Consider the following 22,205-nt stretch of genomic DNA (forward strand, 5'->3'; position numbering starts at 1 on the left):
ATTTATCATCAGATCGCGTAAATCAGTGGAAAATGAATAGAAAATGATGATTCTGTCAGAAGAAATATGAAGTAAACATCAGTAAATATATCAATATATCTCCGGAGATATGCATCTTTGGTCTATAAACCCTTATTGACGCTGTCCAGTGAGTCTATGTGAACACAAAATAAACCACTGCTGACGTGACTGAATATTAATGCGTGGTGAATTTCTATTCAAAATTTGGCATAATACGGATTTATTATTTTGCACTAATAAATAACTGTCACTGCAACAATGTTTTATCAAAACAGTGGTCAAATATCGAAGCTAGAGTCTTTAAACTTTCATCTGATGCACAGTTTTCTCCAGATCAAGTAAGAGAGTGATGTTTAACGTGCTGTGAAAGTGAAACAATAATAATCTGGGGCCGTCAGCGATCTTTGACGGCTAAGGGGATACTCCTTAACATTTTTTTAACATAGTAGGTCTTATTTCTCCAGATAAATTTATATATACTAGAGTTAATTTTCCTCACGTTTTTTGGAGCAATGTAAAGAGATTGACATGGAAAAATCAGTTTGGATATACCCTCAGCCTTGGACAATAAGTTATGCCCAAAAATGGAAAGATCTCTACTAAGCCAGTGGCTTTAAGGATACTTGTATTTGATCAATTTTTTCTTTCATATTAATTTCCTCTCTTTGTTTTTCATCTTTAACCATCTTAACTCCAAGATATTTAACTTCTTTTTTAACAGAGATTAACATTATTTCTGTATCTATACATTCATATAACGCAAGTAGTTCACACTTTTTCATATTTAAATGAAGACCTGAAGCTTTGGAAAAAACTTAAATTATTTGCAATGCATTGCTAACCATAGATTTATCCCTAAGGAAGAAGACAGTGTCGTCTGCAAACTGACTGAGGCGAAATTCGTAATCAAAAAAATGTATACCCTGAAAATTTGGATGATTTAATATCAGATATGATATAGTAGCTGTATACATAAAATGAACAAACTTGGGACTAATTTGGACATCCTTGTCTTATTCTGCAAGTTATATTAATTCTAGGTGTTAGTCCCTGGGTTTAAGGAGACATAACTGTAAATATCAGTATAGAACATTTTGATCACTGAACAAAAATTTTTGTCGAATCCAAAATTTTCTAAAGTAGAAAATAAAAAAAAATCATGTTCTATAGAATCGAAAGCTTTGAAATAGTCTATAAATAAAATCAGGCTTTCCGATTCCAGAATAGACCGATAGTCCAGCATGTCCAATATTAATCTCACATTATTATGTATACTTCTACCTTTTATAAACGCAGACTGAGTTTCATCTACCATTTTATTAATTACTGTTTTCAATCTCTCTGCATATATTAACGCTAATAACTTATAATCGTTGCAGAGCAACGTAACAGGCCTCCAATTGTCTAAATTTGTTATATCTTTTTTTGTTTTGGGGAGTAGGGTTATTATACCAGTTTTCATTGTTGGAGTAAGACATCCTTCTTGTATACATTCGATAAATACATTCAATAACAATTCTTTGATATCTTCCCCAAAAAACTTTAAAAATTCAGAGGTCAACCCATCAATTCCAGGTGACTTCTCATTTTTCATTTTTTTCAGGGCATTTTCTATTTCTTGCTAATTTATTATGCCTTCTAACCTTTTTTTTTTGTCATTCTCCCCAATCCTTTTAATATTGCTCTTAATCAGAGTAAAAAAGGATTCGCAGTCCTCTTTGTGGAAATTTGAGCTATACAAGTCAGAGTAAAAGAGTTGAACTTCCTCATTTATTTGGCTAGGGTCTTCTGTGACTATGTCATTTTTTAAATTTGCAGATTCTTTTTTTAGACTGCCTAGATTTTTCTAAGCCATAGAAATATGTTGTGTTCATCTCACCTTCTTCGATCCATCTAGCCCTGGATCGTACAAAGGCTCCACTTGCTTTTTCTAAATAAATTTCATCAAACTGTTTTTGGAGGGAGTTCAACTCAGTTAGTTCTTCCTCTGAAGCATTAGTTTTACCACAAAGTATGTTAATCCTTTTCAGTATTTCTTTCTGTTTTAGTTTACTTGTTTTTGACATGCTTTTCCCCATTTTAATTGCCAACCTCTTTGTTTCAAATTTAAACCATTCCCACTTCCCTTTATTTTCCCTTTATTTATTTTACTTTTAGACAGAGGAATTTTATTTGTTTGCAAAAAAAAAAGAATTTGATAAAAGTCTATTATTTAGTTTCCATATATTGCCCGAAGAGCGTGGTTGTTTGGTTACTAACAAGGATAAGCTTATTAAACAGTGGTCGGTGAGGGGAGATGTAATAATCTCACATTTCTGAACATTATTACTTATTGAATGTGAGATTAGCCAGTAATCTAACCTTGACCGTTGGTTGCCGTTTGAAGCACTAATCCAAGTATATTCCAAATATGTAGGGTTATTTAATCTCCAATAGTCAAAAGTATTAGTTTCAATACAAAAACTGTGTAGTACTTCGTTGTTTTCAGGTTGTTGGCCTCTAGGCAGTAGCCTATCCAACCGAGAATTTGGAGCAATGTTAAAATCACCTCCCATAACGACTTTATCTGTCATATGAACAGCTTTCCACTCTGTCACTAGCCTACCCAGTTTCTCTAACATACTTCTGTTGTTCACTTTGTTATTATATCCATAAATTGAAAGCACAATAATTTTTTGGTCGCATATTTCAACAGCTGCAATCAGCCAGTGGCCATCTTTATCTCCTACGTGACAAATTACATTTCCTGTAAACCTGTTACAAAGTATCATAACACCTGCCGAATAATTGGTACCATGAAAATATAAAACATTATCCCCCCACTGCTGTTTCCAAAATTTTTCATCTGCTGTACCCGAATGTGTTTCCTGTAAAAAAAAATCTTTACAAAATAAAAAAAGTGCCTTGCGCTTTGTAAGATTTTTCAAACCTCTAACATTTAAAGAAGTAAACAAAACCGACATTGAACACTAAAAAACAAATAAAGATAGTGCCTAATGAAAACGCTCTTGAAATAACAAACGAGCAGGAATGAGCAATTCTGTCCAAAATATATTAGGGCTCAACCCAACCTCCAAATGTTTCAGTCAAAAACTTGGGCTATTTAATCATATCAATAAGTCTTTTTTCCCAGTCTATTCAACAGCCCATAATAACAGAAGAACAACAACTTGGAAAACATGTGATTAGTTTTTCAATCAAAGTTATGGAAACTTATCATATATGCATCAAGGATAAACCTTTTCCCATCGATGATCGCGTATCCTTCCTTCAAAAAAGCCTTCTTTCTGCAGCGCCTAGCTTCATCAACCCGTGGCCACACCTTTCCCTCGCAGGGCCGTGCAGAGACCTTTGGAGGGGCAGGTGCTCAAAATATAAAAGGGGCACATGGAGCACGGCTTTTAATAGAGCTGTGCTCCTTGCTGAGACGTGTATCGAAACAGATACTTCTGTACTGAAACAGCAAATGCCGTGACACAGTTTTGAAAAAGAAACAGAACAGAAAAGATAATTTTAAGTTTAAAAGTTAAAGACATTTTTCTTTGCACCACTCTGGAATTGGAAACAGAATTATATTAGGCCTATTAAAAAAAAATAAAAATAAATAATAATAAAAAAAACAACAACAACACCAGCTTTCTAATCTTTTAGTATTCTATCTGTTTTCTTTTTATTTATTATACAATTAACAAAAGCAAAAAGACCTCCATTCTTTTTCTATTCTGTTTTCTTATTATTTACTATATAATTTAAAAACCCTTACTACGTGCCACTGTGTTACACGCTAACTGAGACTTATTATAACACTTGTATATTATTGCTCTCTTGTTGATTTTGATTGCTATCATTGTCCTCATTTTGTAAGTCGCTTTGGATAAAATGACTAAATGACTATTAAATGACTAAATGTAAATGGAAAATGTATTATTATTATTATTATTATTGAGTTTACAGGGTATGGTAGTAGTTTTTGCCTTCGTTGTAAACATTACTGTTGTTTTGTTCTAGAAAAAAAAAATATTTTGGTCTTATTTAAAATAGAATTATATTCTAATCCTGTTCTGAATAATGATGCTAAAAACAGGATTGAAAAGTAGCCTATATTTCGGAGGATGAGAAAATCAGTATAAGCATGTAATATCAGTGTTGTGATAATTATTTTTATGCACTCTACGTTTTTTAAATAAATACTGTAATAATAAAAAAAAAATTTGTCCCCCCCCCCCCCCCCCCCGCCCCACCTAAAAAAAGTTCAAAGTAATAGTTTTTAGACAGATAACATAAAGACAAGACTCCTTGATGCCCTTTAAACTTTTCCCAATCAAACAGCAAGAACGAAAGAGAACAGGAACCTTTGTTTATACTGCTGTGTGTAGATAGAACTACGTTAGCTGCATTTTTAATATTTAATTTTAATGAAATGTAAATTCATCCCCCACACTTTATTCACCGTAGAGGTTTATAGATTTAAATCTAGATTTAAATTCAAGGAGACAGTATAGGGCTTGGGCGTCGTGACGTCATTACTTGGCGTGGCCGCCATGCTGATGGCCTCCTTTACTGCTACTCGGACTACTGCGCAGTGTTTAGACATACTCCCTCTCAGCCGTGTGTCTTAATTTGATTAATTAAAAATCTATTTCACCATGGGTAAACCGTTGCTGTATTGTGGGTGTAATAGCGCAACACATAATCGCCCTTTGAAAAAAAGGGATTAACTTGCCACTGCCTTTTCTCTGGTTGGAGGCGCGACCACGGAGACCAAGGTGAGGGTATAATATCTGAATATTAATTTATATAGCTTAAGTAAAACACTGAAAAATAATGGGAAATTTCCTGGGCTACTCATCCCAAAAAACCGGAAAATTTTCTACATCTTTCTGTTGCTGTCCCTCTGCTGACAGCAAAAAATTCGTACTACAAAACAGTTTGCTGCATTAACCTAAGCGAGATTGTGAAGCTATGTCTAACGTGACTTTGCTTAATTGGTGTGTGAAATCCTGCTCTCACACAAACCACGCTGTTATCTTAAAAAGGCCAATATCACGCTAAGGTTGCTCTTCAAGTAACGTTGAAGCAAAACGATGTTTGTAAAAATATCTTTTTTTAGCTGGAAGGGCAACTGTGTCGCAACAGCGCACAACAGTCCCGATGAAGTGCTAAGCTAGACGATATTTTACAGGAAAATACTACAACGGGAAGACAGCGGGAAAAGAGCTCAAATCCACATGAGAACCCCGGAAAAAACGGGCGGAGTTGACAGCTACTAACTCAAACTTTGAAAACACATAAGTTAGTTTAAAAGTAAATGTGATTGCATTGTTGTTAGCACTAACGGTTACTAAACTAGCAACTAGGCCGGAGTGCAGTTTAACCTTTGTCCGATTACTGTATACTGTTTTGCCGGCTTTATGATCGATGAGCTGCAGCCTCCTTAACCCATCCATTTGTGAACTGGCACATGAACTCCAATGACTTGTAGCTTCGGAACTGTTCTGAAGTGGAAGGCGCTCACAAAACAAACAAGGTAGCCGAAAGATATCTGTAATGCAAAAGTGCGTGGCAGCAACGCGTCGTCGGTGCTGCTCCACTCTTTGTTGGGATTTTCATATTGATCCAAACGTAATAGTCGGCCGATTTTGTCCACATACCGATCCCTGGCATCCCTATTTAGCGTATATTATCCTGTAAATCCCACATACCTTGTTCGCGTCGATTTTAACATATTTTTTCTTTCTCCCAACGCTGTTTCCGTCTCGTTCGACTTTGCTGTGTGTTTACATTTCACGACGCCACATTCAGACGCCATCAAACATGGCCGCCGACGTCCGCAGAACGTCCCAGAATGCAACGCGGCGCCCAAGCCCTATTGATAGTCTATGAACCTGCCGTATCCATATTCGTATCCAAAATGAGGAGGAAAGCGAAATAATATATCTGGAGCACTCCTCATATGCAGTGTTTAATGCATTACTCAAAGCCCCGAAGGGGCGCTCTCGTGAAGAAAGTCCAAAACAGACTCATAGAAGAAATTACTTATGATGTGAAATCCCTAATACGGACAAAACCATCCGGCTATCGTTGTAGCTGAGCTGAAAAAAAGGCAACCCACGATTGCGAAAATATACGGTTTATGTGTGTTTTTCGAGTTATCTCCAGGTAATAAATAACCTATATGAATAATGCAGTACTGACTGACATATCATTTAGTAGCCTAGAAACTATAAAATATATTTACTGCCTTATTCTGTGCTAAAAATGGGGAAAATGTGCTCGTAGTAGTCTTAAAATTGTCATTAGGAAAATATTGAAAAAAATATATATATATATTATAGCCCCTTGCTGCAGCTTACCTTACGTCCACAGGCTACAAACAGCAATATAAACAACAGCTGGCATGCTCTCTTACAATTCTATGTCTTGTAAAATTAATACTAATTATATAATATAAGTTATACAAAAACACCACTCCGCTGAGAAATCCACTTACCGACAGCTGCGGACGTTATGAAGGCATCCTGGTAGTGCGCTACATTAAAGGTGTCTGAACGCGAGGGATTGTCCTGGATGATGAGGTAAGGTGAAAAGTCATCATCATGTGGATAATTTTATTTACGCTAAATTATTGTTCATTAATTTTACTAATAGTTAGATTGGGCAGACCTTCACAAAATGGCATTTAATTACAAAAAGAATATTAAATATTTGCCTTGACAAAAGGGCATGTTGGGCATCAAGGAGAAAAGTGGCAGGTGCTCAAGCACCCACTGCACCCCCCTCTGCACGTGCCTGTTACTTTTAGTCATTATTTTAGTCAAACTGCAGTTACCAGTATTTATTTTGGTAGCTATTTTATTTGTAGTTTTCGAAAAAAAAAAAAAGTCTTTAATTCTTCTCTCTTTAGACCAGATCAATTAAGCTTATGAGAAATTTGAATCAAGGATTGAACAATAGTGAAAAGGGAGCAACTTATAAAAATTATAGTTGTTCATATATAATATAGATAATATATATAATTTATAATTTTTGAAATAGAAGCACAATAAGACAAATATGAAAGAGATACAAATTAAACTCTTTTTTTGTTTTTGATACTGTATGTTTACTTATCGTGTGCATTTATTTAACATCTTTTGTTGGTTAACATTAATGACATGAATAGGTACTTAATAGGAATGCTGTCCCTTTAAGACGGAAGACATGCATGTAATACTGACAAATGTTCAGTTTCACCCACCTATTCACGTTCACTTAATCCATAACTTTACATGAGATACTCTACACGATAGACATTTGGAGTGCTGTGTGTGTATATGAGCGCTGAGAACTGATCGCGTGCTGTACATGAGAACAGAAGAATGGAGCGTGCGCGCGAGAGAGCACTCCTAGCAGCGCGATTCCGCCTATCCCGCCTTCACTAACTTTAAGTTAATCGACTACGAATTGTGACTCCCGGGGAAAATGGGACGTCTGGTTACCTTACCCCTACCCCTTCGGGTGCTAAGGCCATTGTTTCAGATCGCTAGTTAACATTTTGGTAGCCTGTCCATCCACTGCGGCTGCCATACTGAGACTAGATATGCATGTCCTAAAAGGTTGAAAACCCCTGGTCTATAGGATGTATTTTGAATGTCCGGTAGTCCTCAATTAACATTATAGTCCCGTCTCGTCCTGTTTCGTCATAGTTTTTTATCATCAGATATTAGGTTCAACTTGTCAACTTCTCATCTTAGTCATAGAAAAAATGTTCGTTAACGAAAATTTTCGTCCTTGTCTTCGTTTATGAAATTAACACTGCTAATCCACAGCTCCGCCCAGACCGCAATCTGTCTCATCTGCGCCACCTTCTAGCCAAGCAGCTCCATCAGCTTTACTTTTGGCCTCAATCTGGTCTCTGCTCTCTGCTTAGCTGACTCTACCCGTGGCCACCACATTCAGTTAAATCAGCTCTGCCTCTGGCTTTAAAGGGATACTCCACCCCAAAATGAAAATTTTGTTATTGATCACTTACACCCCATGTCATTCCAAACCTGTGAAAGCTCTGTTAGCCTTTGGACAAAAAGAAAAAAAGATATTTTGGATGAAAACCTGGAGGCTTAAGACTGTCCCATTGACTGCCAAGTAAATAGCAGTGTCAAGGTCCATAAAAGGTATGAAAGTCGTCTTCAGAATACTCCATCTGCCATCAGACGTGCAATCTGGGTTATATGAAAGCACGGGAACACTTTTTGTAAGCGAAGAAAACAAAAATGATGAATTTATTTAATAATTCCTTTGTCAACGGTCTCCTCTGTGTCTCTCCATATCGCCGTATGCTTTGTATTCTCTTCTGTGTAATCCATGCCACAAGGATGCACTGTTTCTTCATGTATTTAGCTTTGATTTGAAATAAAACAGCGCATCCTTGTGGCATATTTTTCTCATGGACATAAGTTTAATGTGTAAAATAACCCATGTGACCACCAGAGCCATGCACAGACCTTTTGAGAGGCATGTGCTAAAACTGAAAAATCTTAATGACAAATTAAATAACACAAAATAATAGTCTCAAATACAGTCTCTATTCACTATTAATAACCATAATAATAATATAGTTTAAAAAAAAAAAGTTTTGTTTTTTTTGTTTGGTTTTATAAGCTAATTTGTATTATTTGGATAAACACACTGTAAAAAATTATGTTTGCCCTCAGTAAATATAGCTCATTAAAATAGACAGATTTTACTTAAATTTAGTTTTGCACATTACTTAATTTAAAGCTATACTTTAAAACTGTTACGTAACATATTGAGTTCATGGTTTACTTTAATAAAGAAAAAAAGTTATTTTGAGTAAAATCAACAATACTCAGAAATTTAGTCAAATTAACACTTTTTAGGATCCAAGCAGATACCACGTGACAAACTGGATTAACTTTGAAATGCGCAATTTGTGGTGGCCATTTTAGAAAACCAGATCTCAGAAGAGGACTGCTCATCCACTGTGAAGGTAAGGGGCTGTTATGTGAAATAAGTAGAGCTTTTCTTTATCATATATTTTACTAGATATCGAATGAACATTTAAACATGAGAATGCACGCTGGAGTAACAACTTTTGTGAGACCAAAACACATTGTACGATTAAATAATGGTGAGTGGCAGATTGTTTGGTCTGTGCAAAACAGGATTGTCCATAGGTTCTAATTGAACTTACAGTTGTGTATTCACCCATGTTGAAAGGTACTGCAGTTAAACAATGTCACAATATCAACGTTGAAATGCTGGCTAGACCTGCTAAGAGCTGAACACGAACCAGTGATCGGTGCGGTTCGGGAGTCGGGCTCTTTAACAAGCAGGCTATCAACTAGGCTACTACATGATATGATGCACAACTTTTAAACACTATCTCGCTTACTAGGGACATTTTCTTGTTTCGGAAACAATACTCAAAGCTGTGTCCATTTATTTACTAATGCAGTAGTAAAATGTATCTGTGTAATAAGTTAAATACATACAACAGGGAAGTTAGGATAATTGCTGAACATGAAATCTTAGCAATTAGCCTACATTAAACTATGATGAAGAGGTGCAATCTTTAATTAATATGTTTAATGTTATTAGAGATGAAAATATCCAAAAAGTTATACGCTGTACATAAATATATCCTATTAATTCATTTGGCTTAAATGATCTGTGCTGAATTAGTCTGGTCTGTTTTAGTTTACCATTGATTGGGTAAAAACCGTTCAAACTTACTGGCTGTGGGAATCAGTGGGTGTGGCTCATTATACTAATGACGCGCGCTCTGTGTAACCAAAACTGTGTTTTTTATGCTGTCATATGGCAATGTAAACTACATAAAAAATGGTGTTTTTCATGCACACTAAAACGCCGTCAGATACGGCGTCATTGATGTATTTTCGCACGTTTTTTACAGCCGCATGTGATGGCGTATGGTGTAATTCTGACCCTTTGGGCTTGCGATATCAGAGAAGCTATTGTTTTTTTTCTTTCTTTCTTTTTCAGGACATTTTTTAACACATTTAATATTTCTAATATTTAACATTTAATCACCACAAAATAAACAACGAACATAAATGAGTTCTCAGCAGTATCAGACTGAGCAGTATCAGACTGATTGCAAATGTTTTATTGAAAGTTTAATACATTACATACAATTAAACAATAAAATACCATTAAATAAGTGTCTGTTTAATGTGTTTTTAATTAGCCTATTATTATTGGTTAATTGACTGGTTTCAGTTTGATACGCGCTCAGAACTACTCTTAAAAAAACACACAAAAAAAAAGATTTGCAAAGGTTTTGAAACTGTATGGCCATCACGCAACACCATGTAGACGTGCAACAAATTTTTAAGCATAGATGGCTTGACCATGCTTCTCCGAAGCGCAGATGGCATGACTGCAGTGCGCGCGCACACACAAAGTCACACAGTGCAAACAGTGAACCAAGATTTTCACAGCTAATTGCTCTTAAATTGTTGAATTCACTCAAGGTTTACATAAACTGTTGTTTATGTCCTAAGTGATGGTAAACAGAAAACTGGACGTGTGTAAGCACATTAAATCCATGCAGTTTCATTAATATTAATCTACACAAAAAAACAAATCACTCACTGCTCTTGATTGATTAACTTCAACTTTGAATAGAATCTGTGTATACTGAATTCATACAGTATAGTCTACTGAAGTTTCCTGAAAATCCTGCATACTTATTTTAGCATTTAAATCATAGATGTTCACTGTGATTACTGTCAAGCATTTTATTTTTAATATTAATATGAATTACTATTTCTGTTTGTACTCAGGATCACAGCTTGATTGTCTTCCTGTCAGAGAACACTGATAATCTGATTGCATATTACCACATTACCAGGTAAGTGAATATGGTAAATTTTGTGTTGTTTGCTTTGAAATTACTTTTATAGGAAGTGGAAAGTGCAAATTTGAAAATACAATGACTAATCTTAAAATAAATAAAATTAAAAGTTTTTTGTTTGTTTGTTTGAATTATTTAGTCAAGTTAATGACTGCTTGGATTTCTCCATCAGTGAGCTTCATACATGTTTTAAAGTTGAGCCTGACAACCAAAAAAGCACAATATACATTTTATTGTTTTATTGTTTTGTGTTATAGGACACTGTTTGGGAAATAGCCCAAGAACACCCTACAAGGGGGGCTCTCCAGATGGCAGTCATTCAGAGGCAGAAATAGTCTTGAAAGGTGTTGAGGTTCTGTCAGCATTGTTCAGTGTTGCAGTGCATGTTGATCTATTGCTGAATTTCACTGTATCTCCACCCCTCTATTTATGTTGTATAATGTAACAGACATTGACTAGCAAAATGATTCCTGTTTCCCAAAAGGAAGTTTTTGTAAGTGTTTTGAATTAATTTCACTAGTGTTCTCTAGGCAGTGAAGTAGTGTGTGTATTTGACAGGTTTGTGTATCATCTGAGGCAAAAGTTTAAGTCTGAAAAAAGAGAACATGTTTCGACTAAACTATTTGATGTTGACCTGGAAGTTTGCACAAGTTGAATTACCTATTATTTATATAATTAAGACAAAATTTCTAATAATTTCAATAATTTTGTCTCACAACCCACCAATTCACTGTAATGCATTTTTAATGCCACAGAACATTGCAAAACTCACACATGCAAGTCAACAAGCATACAACACCACACATTACATACTCAGCACTTCACTGCACTCAAATACACAAGCATACAACACCACAAACATTATGTAAACAACATACTCCACTCTATACCACTCACACACACACACACACACAACCATACAACACCACAAATATTTAAAAAGCATGTTGATACTGTTATTTGTTACAGAATGTTTACTGTTGTTCAGTAATCTATATTTTGTCTTTTTCAAAAATGTTAATTTTTTTTTTTTTTTTTTTTTTTAAAGAGATTTTTAAGTTGTATTTGTAAAAAATAAGTAATTTAATATTCACCAGTTGTCTGTTGTGTTTTCCTCTCATTGTAATGTATAACAAATTTTAAGTATTGAGCAGTACCTAGGTATTTTAAAATCATCAATCTAAATTAGCTTAAATTTTATAATGGGGAAAGCAAGACTTTTATTGTAGAAATAACTTAAATTTATTATTAAAATCTACTTAAAATATTGTTACACCAACTAATTGAGCAAAACCGTTCATTGGGGTACTCATATTTAAGCATTGCCAACTAAAGTTCCCTTTCATACAGTCACTCTTGATGTCACATCGGTGACCTACGAATTGGGATCTCGCTTCGAGAGATACTCATACTAAATGAGCCAATGCACATTGGCATGCTCTTGTTCCCCTCAGAGAGCAGGGTGTTCGCATCCTCAACTATCTCGACGATTGGCTTATACTAGCACAGTCTCGTGATCAGTTGTGCGAGCACAGGGACCTGGTGCCCTGGCACCTCAGCCTGTTGGGTCTTCAGGTCAACTGGGAAAAGTGCAAACTCTTCCCAACACAGAGGATCTCTTTTCTCGGTATGGAGTTGGATTTGGTCAAACAGACTGCATGCATCACAGAGGAATATGCGTGGTTGGTGCTGACCTGCTTGAATTCGGATCGATTAAAGTGTTTATATGAACATTTTTCAATCCGATTGAGCCGTAAATCCAATTACCAACGGATTATTTGGGTGCATGTAAACATAGCCAATATTATATCACTGTGGTGATACATTTTGGTAGCCCGAATGGAAAACACAATAGCCCCGGGACGTCGGGCTACTGATTTTGCGAGCCCTCAAGTCGGTAGGTAAGCATGACCTGGTCATCAGGTTCCTTAGGGGGGCCAGAAGGTTAAATCCTCCACAGCCCCCCTCCATATCCTTTTGGGACCTGTCTTAGTGCTTAAAACACTACAGCAGGGCCCATTTGAGCCTTTGCACTCAGTCAAGCTGAAGTTTCTTTCATTGAAAACTCTGCTTGCACTGGCCTCCATCAATTCAGTCAATTCAATTCAAGTTTATTTGTATAGCACTTTTTATGACACAAATCATTGCAAAGGAACTTTACAGAAAATTAAGTTTCTACAATATTTAGTAGTAGCTTATCAGTGATGTACGGAAGTTCTAAGTGGCCATGCATTATATTTTTTTTTCTTTTTGTTTTCTCGTTATAACGACTTAATTTTCTCGTTATCTCGACATAACGAAGTTCGTTTTCCCCCTCGTTATAACGACTTAATTTTCTCGTTATCCTCGACATAACGAAGTTCGTTTTCTCGTTATAACGACTTAATTTTCTCTAAGAATTTACAAAACTGCGCCAGCAGGTGACACTATAGACCTGAATATAACTGATGGGGTGTTGTATACTATCCACTTTACTGTACGCGGACCTTCCTCGTGATTGCTATAATTTGTGCAGTCTTGTTTATTACTGACATTTAATTAATTCATAAATGTTAAATGCTTGAATCAATATGAATATTTTGTGTATTAAGTTCCTGCTAGATTCATGAGTTTCACCAACGCATTCTGGTTTCATCAAAAACTGCTTATCAAAACCAAGGTTGACATCACTGTATTCTGTTTGCAACAATATATATTATATTTTGTGCTTCTTTTAGGCTCATGATTAATTTAAATTCAATTTTAATTTAATGATTAGGTAGTTAATAAGCGGAGATGTTCTGTTTATCTACAGTAGGACGGGATTTAACGATGTAGGCTGATGTGCTTCTTTTCCTTATTACTAATCTTTATTGTTAACCATATTGATGAGAAATGTGATGTATATGGAAAATCCATAGGCTAATTTAATTCAGTTTTGTTCTGTAATGTTGTAATGGTTTTTTTCTACACACACACACATACACTACACATACACATGAACGCTCTTTTCAAACAGAAGCTTAACACACATGATATCTGCCACATAATGACTACTACAAATTACAAATTATATATATTTTATTTCATATAAAGGGAAAATTAAAAGTGAGTTTAATCCAAGCAGCTCTAATGGCGCGGTGTTGCCATTTAAACATGTTAATTACAAAAAACAAAACGTTCGTTGTACTGTCTCTGGAAAAAATCATTAGTGATTGATCAGCCTTTATTTATACAGTATTGTAGACGTTATTATTACCTAGGCGAAGCAAAATTTGCTGAAATATAGGCTACAGTAAGAGCGCCTGCATGGCTGTCCATCAGATGCCTGTCAAAGTTGAGTTCGTTTACTATAGCAACAGTAAAACTTTCATGTCGTTTATAACGAGAAAAACAAACTTCGTTATGTCGAGATAACGAGAAAAATAAGTCGTTATAACGAGAAAACAAAAAGGAAAAAAATTATAATGGATGGCCGCTTAGAACTTCCGTAGTGATGACTGTGCATATGGCAGAAATGTTAGGAGAAATCAATTTAAGACGTAAACAAACAGACGATTAACACTATTAACAGCAATTACGCAATCAAACTTCTAGCAAAATGTGGTAGTTCTGTATGTTGTTTCAGGGTTAGCATCATCTGAGGTCCTCTGAGTGGTTGGCTTCATCTCTTCTCAGGTGACCTGGATCCAGACTGGAGCTTGTGTAAATCCTAGTTACATCCCGTGGCAAAACAGAGAAACAAATAGAGACATAATTAGCGTAGCTGCTGTTCCAGCCAAGTAAAATTAATTAGTTTAACCCAAGCTAAAGAATAATAATGCGCATTTGATCAGATATAACTGAATTCCAAAATTATGAGATGCATTATTTGAATACTTGGCCAAAGAGATGTGTTTTTAATCTAGATTTAAACAGAGAAAGTGTGTCTGAACCCCGAATATTATCAGGAAGGCTATTCCAGAGTTGGGGAGCCAAGTGCAAAAAAGCTCTACCTCCTTTAGTGGACTTTGCTATCCTAGGTACTACCAAAAGTCCATCGTTTTGTGACCTTAGGGAGCGTGATGGATTGTAGTGTGGTAGAAGACTAGTTAGGTACACAGGAGCTAAACCATTTAGGGCCTTATATGTAAGTAATAATATTTTGTAACTGATATGGAACTTAATAGGTAGCCAGTGCAGATACTGTAAAATTGGGGTAATATGATCATATTTTCTTGACCTGGTAAGGACTCTAGCCACTGCATTTTGGACTACCTGTAGCTTGTTTATTGAAGATGCAGGACAACCAGCTAGCAGTGCATTACAATAGTCCAGTCTAGAGGTCATGAATGAATGAACTAGCTTTTTTGCATCAAAAACAGGTAACATGTTTCGTAGCTTGGCAATGTTTCTAAGATGGAAGAATGCTGTTTTTGTAACATGAGAAATATGATTTTCAAAAGACAGTAGAGGAAGTAACATAACACTCAGATTTTTGACTGTAGAGGAAGTAACAGTACATCTGTATAGTTGCAAATTGTAATCTACGAGATTTTGTGTAAAGGATCTGGTTTCTTAATAAGAGGCTTCATAACTGCCAGCTTAAATGGTTTTGGGACGTGACCTAAAGAAAATGACGAGTTAATAATATTGAGAAGCGGTTCTTCTGCTACAGGTAACAACTCTTTCAGTAATTTAGTGGGTACAGGATCTAATAAACATGTTGTTGGTTTAGATGTATTGATAAGTTTATTTAGCTCTTCCTGTCCTATAGTTGTAAAACACTGCAGTTTATCTTTGGGTGAGATGGATAAAACTGAAGTATTAGACGCTCTAGAATCTACATTTGTTATTGTATCAAGAGGGTAAGGGACCTGCACACATTTTTGGTCGAAGATTCATGCCTAGAGTTTGGGCCGGCTGATTCCCAGGTAATCCTGAGGCCCCGGCCTGGCTATGTGCCCAAGGTTCCCACTACTCCCTTCCCTAGCTTTGCTCTGTCCCGTCCGAGCCCTGAGATGCTACATAGACTGGACGCAAAGCTTTAGGACCTTAGACCAGCTCTTTTGTCTGTTATGGAGGCCGGCAGAAGGGGAAGGCCGTCTCTAAGCAGAGGATGTTCCACGAGATTGTGGATGCCATTACTCTGGCTTATCAGGCACAGGGTGTGCCCTGCCTGCTCAGGTTGCGAGCTCACTCTCCTAGGAGTGTTGTATCCTCCTGGGTGCTTGGTTGTGGTGCCTCGCTGACAGATATTTGTAGAGCTGCAGGTTGGGCGACACCCAACACATTTGCTAGATTCTATAGCCTTCGTGTCCAGCCTTCACACCCCAAACTTCTAAAATCAAACAGATGTCCCAGTTTAGAGTCGCTGTTAGTGTTGGTTTGCTAAAACTACTCCAGAGTGTCCTTATTGTAGACCCTGTCGAGCTCCTCCATCCTCTTGGCAGCCAGACGTGGTGGAACGTCCAGCACCAGGCCCTCACTCGCTGAATCCTTGAGAACTGGTAGAGGGCTTGGTTCTATATATGAGACCTAAGTGGATCTCATATGTGTAAAGTCCACAGTATAGCCTCAGAACCCGTGTTTCCCCGGCAGACTTCTGCCTTTTCCAAGAGGGTTACAAACGTTCCACATGCATCTAAACAGATGTTCATATGCATATTTGCTCCTGAGACCTCCTTCGGGAAGGATGCAGCTTCCGCAGTGTTATCCAATCTCACTGAGCGGGTAGTGCTACGACAACTGTGAGTTGTCTTCTTGTTGCGAGCCCCAGCCTACACCAAAAAGGGGGCGCAGGCAGCTCGCACAGTGCACTGGAAGGGGCAGCATCCATGGTGTTTTGGTAGGGAATCCCAATTCGCCGGTCACCGACGTGACGTCTCCATTCCCTCCTTCAGGGAACGTCTCGGTTACGTATGGTAACCCTCGTTCCCTGAAGGAGGGAATGGAGACATCACGTCCTGTCGCCACAGCTGCTTGTACCACCTCTGAGCGGCTGGGTCACCGGCTCGGCACCTCAGCACAAACCTGGTATGCATTGCACCTACTGCCTTTTTATGCTCACGCTGTGATCAGATGCAGCTGGATGCAATAATTGCATTCCAATGTGCATTGGCTCGTTTAGTTTACACTCGAAGTAGATTGGTCTCTCGAAGCGAGATCCCAATTCGTCGGTTACTGACATGACGTATCGATTTCCCCATCCTGGGAATGAGGTTTACAATATTTAACCAAGACAATTTTTAGGTAACACTCCTTAAAATTCCAAATTTACATTAGAAAAGGGGTGCAAAAATTATGCACTATATTTTTAAGTAAATCTAGCATATTATTTTTTTCAGTACATGTTTATGTATGTCATTGAGAAGAGGAGAAGGTAAAACAATGAGTCAAGTTTTTTTGCCAAACTATTTTTAAATATAATTTAAATGATTGTCCAACACAATTCCAGTTGAAATAGGAGATTATAAGAAACTATAGCCTTACCGTCACTATAGCATATCAAACATGTATCTGCATACCTGCCAAAAACTTGATACTGTGAAGGACCAAGGATGTTGGTCTCATGAATGTCTAAAATAAGCCAGCAATGAAAAAATTACTAAAATACTGTGAAAAGTAATGTAATCAAATTAAATATGAAACCAAAGCTATTTGCCACTGCCAAGGCATTAACATTTTTATAGAAAATATTTTATAGTTTGTCATAGAAAACCAAGTTATGCTCAGAGTCTAGAGGCTCGATCATTACATTATAACAGGAGCCTTCCGAGTAGAGACCTGAACTATCGTGGGACCTAAACCAGTATAGTGCAGTGCTGGACAACACTTGATGGGCGAGTGTGGGAGTGGGTGAGTAGAGACTCTTGTGTGCAGAATAAGGGTGTATCACGCTAGGCAATCTTAACTGTGCCTGAGTGTGTCTGACCCCCAACATTTTGAGCGGCAAAAGATGGGGGCAGTAAGCATAAAGAGTTAGACCACAGAACTTTACACTTGCACAATGATTAATTAAACATTTTGAGCAGCAAAAATTTTGGTGCAGAACTACTGATACATGCAGCATGATTGCGTAAACATTTCTGAGCTGCAAAAGTGATAGATCTGTAAAGCAATGTATTGTAAGAGGGCTGCATGTGTTACCGCGTCCCAAACAACTCAAAATAATAAACCACAAAGGTAACAAAACGATGCACTCCACTGTGCTGAGCGAGAGCGCTTCTCTGCTGCCTGCATGTGCTATTGGAAACTTCTTATTTCCAACTTATGATGTAATGAGCGCTGCACTACTGCAGACTTAGGCCCACCCTTAATGTTGAGATGCGTGATGACACCCATCCCAAGCCAGTGCTGGTCAACATCCCACCCCTCCTGTGTCCCATGGTTTGTCTGTATGAAAATTTTGGCCACTGACATTTTTTTCCCTCATAATAATATAAAACTGCATTAACGCGATAAAATAATTTTTGCCATTAATCAATTAATGAGTTAATGAAAATAACGTGTTAACTTGCCCAGTCCTAATATATATATATATATATCATTATAATTACCTTAACACTTTAATGTAAAGAATCCACAACAATGCGTAATGGTATAATCTGACACCATTAAATGCTTGTCCTCATGTTTCCACAGGTTCTCACTCACTCATGGCTTTGGCAACATATATAGTTGGACAAACACCATTTCCTGAGTTCAGTGTTGTGCTGATGTTGGATGATGTGCAAATAGGATATTATGATTCAACCACATGGAAAGGTGTCTATCGCCTTCACAGTGCTTCAAAATACTATGACGAAGAGCAAAGTGATGTTGGTGTTATATTTCTTGATATGTATAATGGCATGAAAAATCGGGCAGTTTATCTTAAGGATCACCTAAATCACACAGATGGTGAGTGTTAAATATCAGTATTACCACACTGTATTTGTCAGGTTGTAATGTGGGAGAGAAGCACGTAAACGAAGAAGATTACAATAAACAGTGTTTAATACTCCACAGAAGGGTAATCCACAGCAGGTAAACAGCATACACAAACCAGGGTAACTCAGACGTACACATCAGCATTCAATACCAGACAAGGGAGAACTGAACAGGCTAGAACTAAAGTAGGGTAGTTAACGAAGGACAGACAGGTGAGGATAATCAACTAATAATGACACAACAACAACAGGAACATAACCAAATAAGGGCACAAGAGGGAGAAACCACAACACACAGTCCAATGGGGGTGTGACAGTATTAACATTTATGTGTTATTATTATTATTATTATTAAAGATTTTGATGTGAAACAAAAAGAGAATAATCATAAAAAGAACAGTATATTAATTTTATGTTAATTATTTTATGTTGTGCTATGTCATTGAGGACTACATTTCTTTCTTCATTTGAGGTGTACATGTTCATCAGAGACTTGCCGGATGTGAACTGTTGAACGATGATAAACCAGGACCACTTTATTTCTGGGATGCTTTCAATGGACAAAACATGGAGGAGTTCACGTTTGACAAGGAAAAAAATGACATCCAGATGAAAAAGCCATGGATGATAAAATGGGACCAAGCAAAAAAGATTCATGTAAAGTTACTATATGAAAATGTTTATCATCCTATTTGCATTAAAACATTGCAGAGGTACCTGAATATGCAAAAGAACTATGTGATGAGAAAAGGTGAGAAAAACAACCTGATTAACATCAGCATAATTAGGATAAAAAAAGAAAAGTGCATAACTAACAAATATAGACAGGGCATTCATGTGTCTCTGAATTTATGCATCACAATTACCATATTGACTGATGCAATGAGCTCAACAGTTTTGCAAAAGTAACACTTCTTGTCCTTCTCTATAGTGAAACCCAGAGTCAGACTCATGAGGAAGATGCTCTCAGACTCTCAAGGGCTTCAGATCAGCTGTCTGGCCACTGGTTTTTACCCCCGTCACATTAACCTGACCCTGTTCAGAGATGGACAGCCTGTGGATGAAGATCTGATCACAGGAGGAGAGATTCTGCCCAACGGAGACGGAACTTACCAGATGAGGAAGAGTTTGGTGATCAGTGAAGAAGAGCTACATGAGGAACATAAATACAACTGCACAATGAAGCACCTCAGTCTGGACAACAAACTGGACATTACATTTGGTAAAGAAAAACTAATAAATAATTAAACAAACTAAACTGTACTGAACAATGAAGTTGACATTAGATTTAAGTTACTACTGTATATTGTCATTGTCGCTGATTTTTTTCACCAAGTGTATTTACTAATTTTCTTTATTTACTGTAAATCAGTCAAGTATCTGACCTGTTATTTATTTCACTCCTCACACTAATTTCAGTGGATGAATCTGACTCAGGGTCCTTCAGTCTTTCTATAGTTTTCGGTGTGCTTGTGTGTGTGGCTTTTCTCATCATAACTGCACTCATCATTTGGAGGAAGAGAGGAGCTGCTGGTAAATGTTCTGTTTAGTTCAGTTCATTACATTTAACATTCAAAAAAAAAAAAAAAAAAAAAAAAAAAACATTTAAATACGGAAGTTCTAAGCGGCCATCCATTATAATTTTTTTCCTTTTTGTTTTCTCGTTATAACGACTTAATTTTCTCGTTATCTCGACATAACGAAAGTTCGTTTTCTCGTTATAACGACTTAATTTTCTCGTTATCTCGACATAACGAAAGTTTGTTTTCTCGTTATAACGACATGAAAGTTTTACTGTTGCTATAGTAACGAACTCAACTTTGACAGGCATCTGATGGACAGCCATGCAGGCGCTCTTACTTGTAGCCTATATTTCAGCAAATTTTGCTTCGCCTAGGTAATAATAACGTCTACAATACTGTATAAATAAAGGCTGATCAATCACTGTTGATTTTTTCCAGAGACAGTACAACGAACGTTTTTATTTTTGTAATTAACATGTTTAAATGGCAACACCGCGACATTAGAGCTGCTTGGATTAAACTCACTTTTAATTTTCCCTTTATATGAAATAAAATTATATATAATTTGTAATTTGTAGTAGTCATTATGTGGCAGATATCATGTGTGTTATAAGCTTCTGTTTGAAAAGAGCGTTCATGTGTAGCTACGTGTAGTGTATGTGTGTGTGTGTAGAAAAAAACCATTACAACATTACAGAACAAAACTGAATTAAATTAGCCTATGGATTTTACATATACATCACATTTCTCATCAATATGGTTAACAATAAAGATTAGTAATAAGGAAAAGAAGCACATCAGCCTACATCGTTAAATCCCGTCCTACTGTAGATAAACAGAACATCTCCGCTTATTAATTACCTAATCATTAAATTAAAATTAAATTTAAATTAATCATGAGCCTAAAAGAAGCACAAATATAATATATATTGGTGCAAACAGAATACAGTGATGTCAACCTTGGTTTTGATAAGCAGTTATTGATGAAACAGAATGCGTTGGTGAAACTCATGCATCTAGCAGGAACTTAATACACAAAATATTCATATTGATTCAAGCATTTAACATTTATGAATTAATTAAATGTCAGTAATAAACAAGACTGCACAAATTATAGCGATCACGAGGAAGGTCCGCGTACCTAGTATACAACACTACACAACACCCCCATCAGTTATATTCAGGTCTATAGTGCCACCTGCTGGCGCAGTTTTGTAAATTCTTAGAGAAAATTAAGTCGTTATAACGAGAAAAAACGAACTTCGTTATGTCGAGATAACGAGAAAATTAAGTCGTTATAACGAGAAAAAACGAACTTCGTTATGTCGAGATAACGAGAAAAATAATAAAAAAAAAACATAAAAAAAAAAATATATATTAAATTATAATAATTGTATGAATAAATACAAACTTAAAAGCACTTTCAAAGTTTATTTTTTACAGTTTTATGTTTCTATACTGTTACTCTGTTCATTAACTGCCTCATTCTTATTCAGGACAAGGATCTGAGACATCACAATGTATATACTCCCCTACTCCATGTGAGTATGTTTTATGAAGTAATATGAATTCAGCAACATGTTAATTAAAAAAAAACTTTATAGAAATTAAACCAAAATATTTTTTTTTCTTTTTTCAGCTTCAGTGCAAGGATAAACATGAAAAGTGAGTCTATGTGGCACTATATTGAATTCAAGATAATACATGAAAAACTCAGCATTTGTTTAACAGATGTCATTTGGATTTTATGATTATGATATTGATTAAAATTTGATATTTAATTAAACAATGATACTTGATATTTGATTACATGATGTTTGATTAAAATGACAAAGTAATATAGATACACAATGGTAACATACACTGTACATTATGTAACATTAAAATGAACATGTG

The 22,205-nt window shown here is 36.3% G+C and overlaps 1 protein-coding gene across 1 annotated transcript; it reads left to right on the forward strand.

The window, feature by feature from the left end:
• Positions 1-18,497: 18,497 nt before the first annotated feature.
• Positions 18,498-21,965, forward strand: LOC109089664 (major histocompatibility complex class I-related gene protein-like). Its single transcript, XM_019103672.2, has 6 exons — positions 18,498-18,757; positions 19,259-19,537; positions 19,718-20,008; positions 20,206-20,319; positions 21,806-21,850; positions 21,949-21,965. The coding sequence occupies exons 1-6, from the start codon at positions 18,514-18,516 to the stop codon at positions 21,963-21,965; spliced, it is 990 nt and encodes a 329-aa protein (XP_018959217.1). The 5' UTR covers positions 18,498-18,513.
• The last annotated feature ends 240 nt before the right edge of the window (positions 21,966-22,205 follow it).

This window comes from Cyprinus carpio, chromosome B8 (genome assembly GCF_018340385.1).
Source record: "Cyprinus carpio isolate SPL01 chromosome B8, ASM1834038v1, whole genome shotgun sequence".
NCBI classification, from domain to species: domain Eukaryota; kingdom Metazoa; phylum Chordata; class Actinopteri; order Cypriniformes; family Cyprinidae; genus Cyprinus; species Cyprinus carpio.

What these genes read in the sequence shown, in the direction of transcription:
- LOC109089664 (XM_019103672.2), top strand. Translation starts at nt 18,514, where the DNA reads ATGGCTTTGGCAACATATATAGTTGGACAAACACCATTTCCTGAGTTC. An exon ending in GAACTATGTGATGAGAAAAG is followed by an intron (nt 19,538 to 19,717) that starts GTGAGAAAAACA and finishes CCTTCTCTATAG; the next exon opens with TGAAACCCAGAGTCAGACTC. An exon ending in GAGGAAGAGAGGAGCTGCTG is followed by an intron (nt 20,320 to 21,805) that starts GTAAATGTTCTG and finishes ATTCTTATTCAG; the next exon opens with GACAAGGATCTGAGACATCA.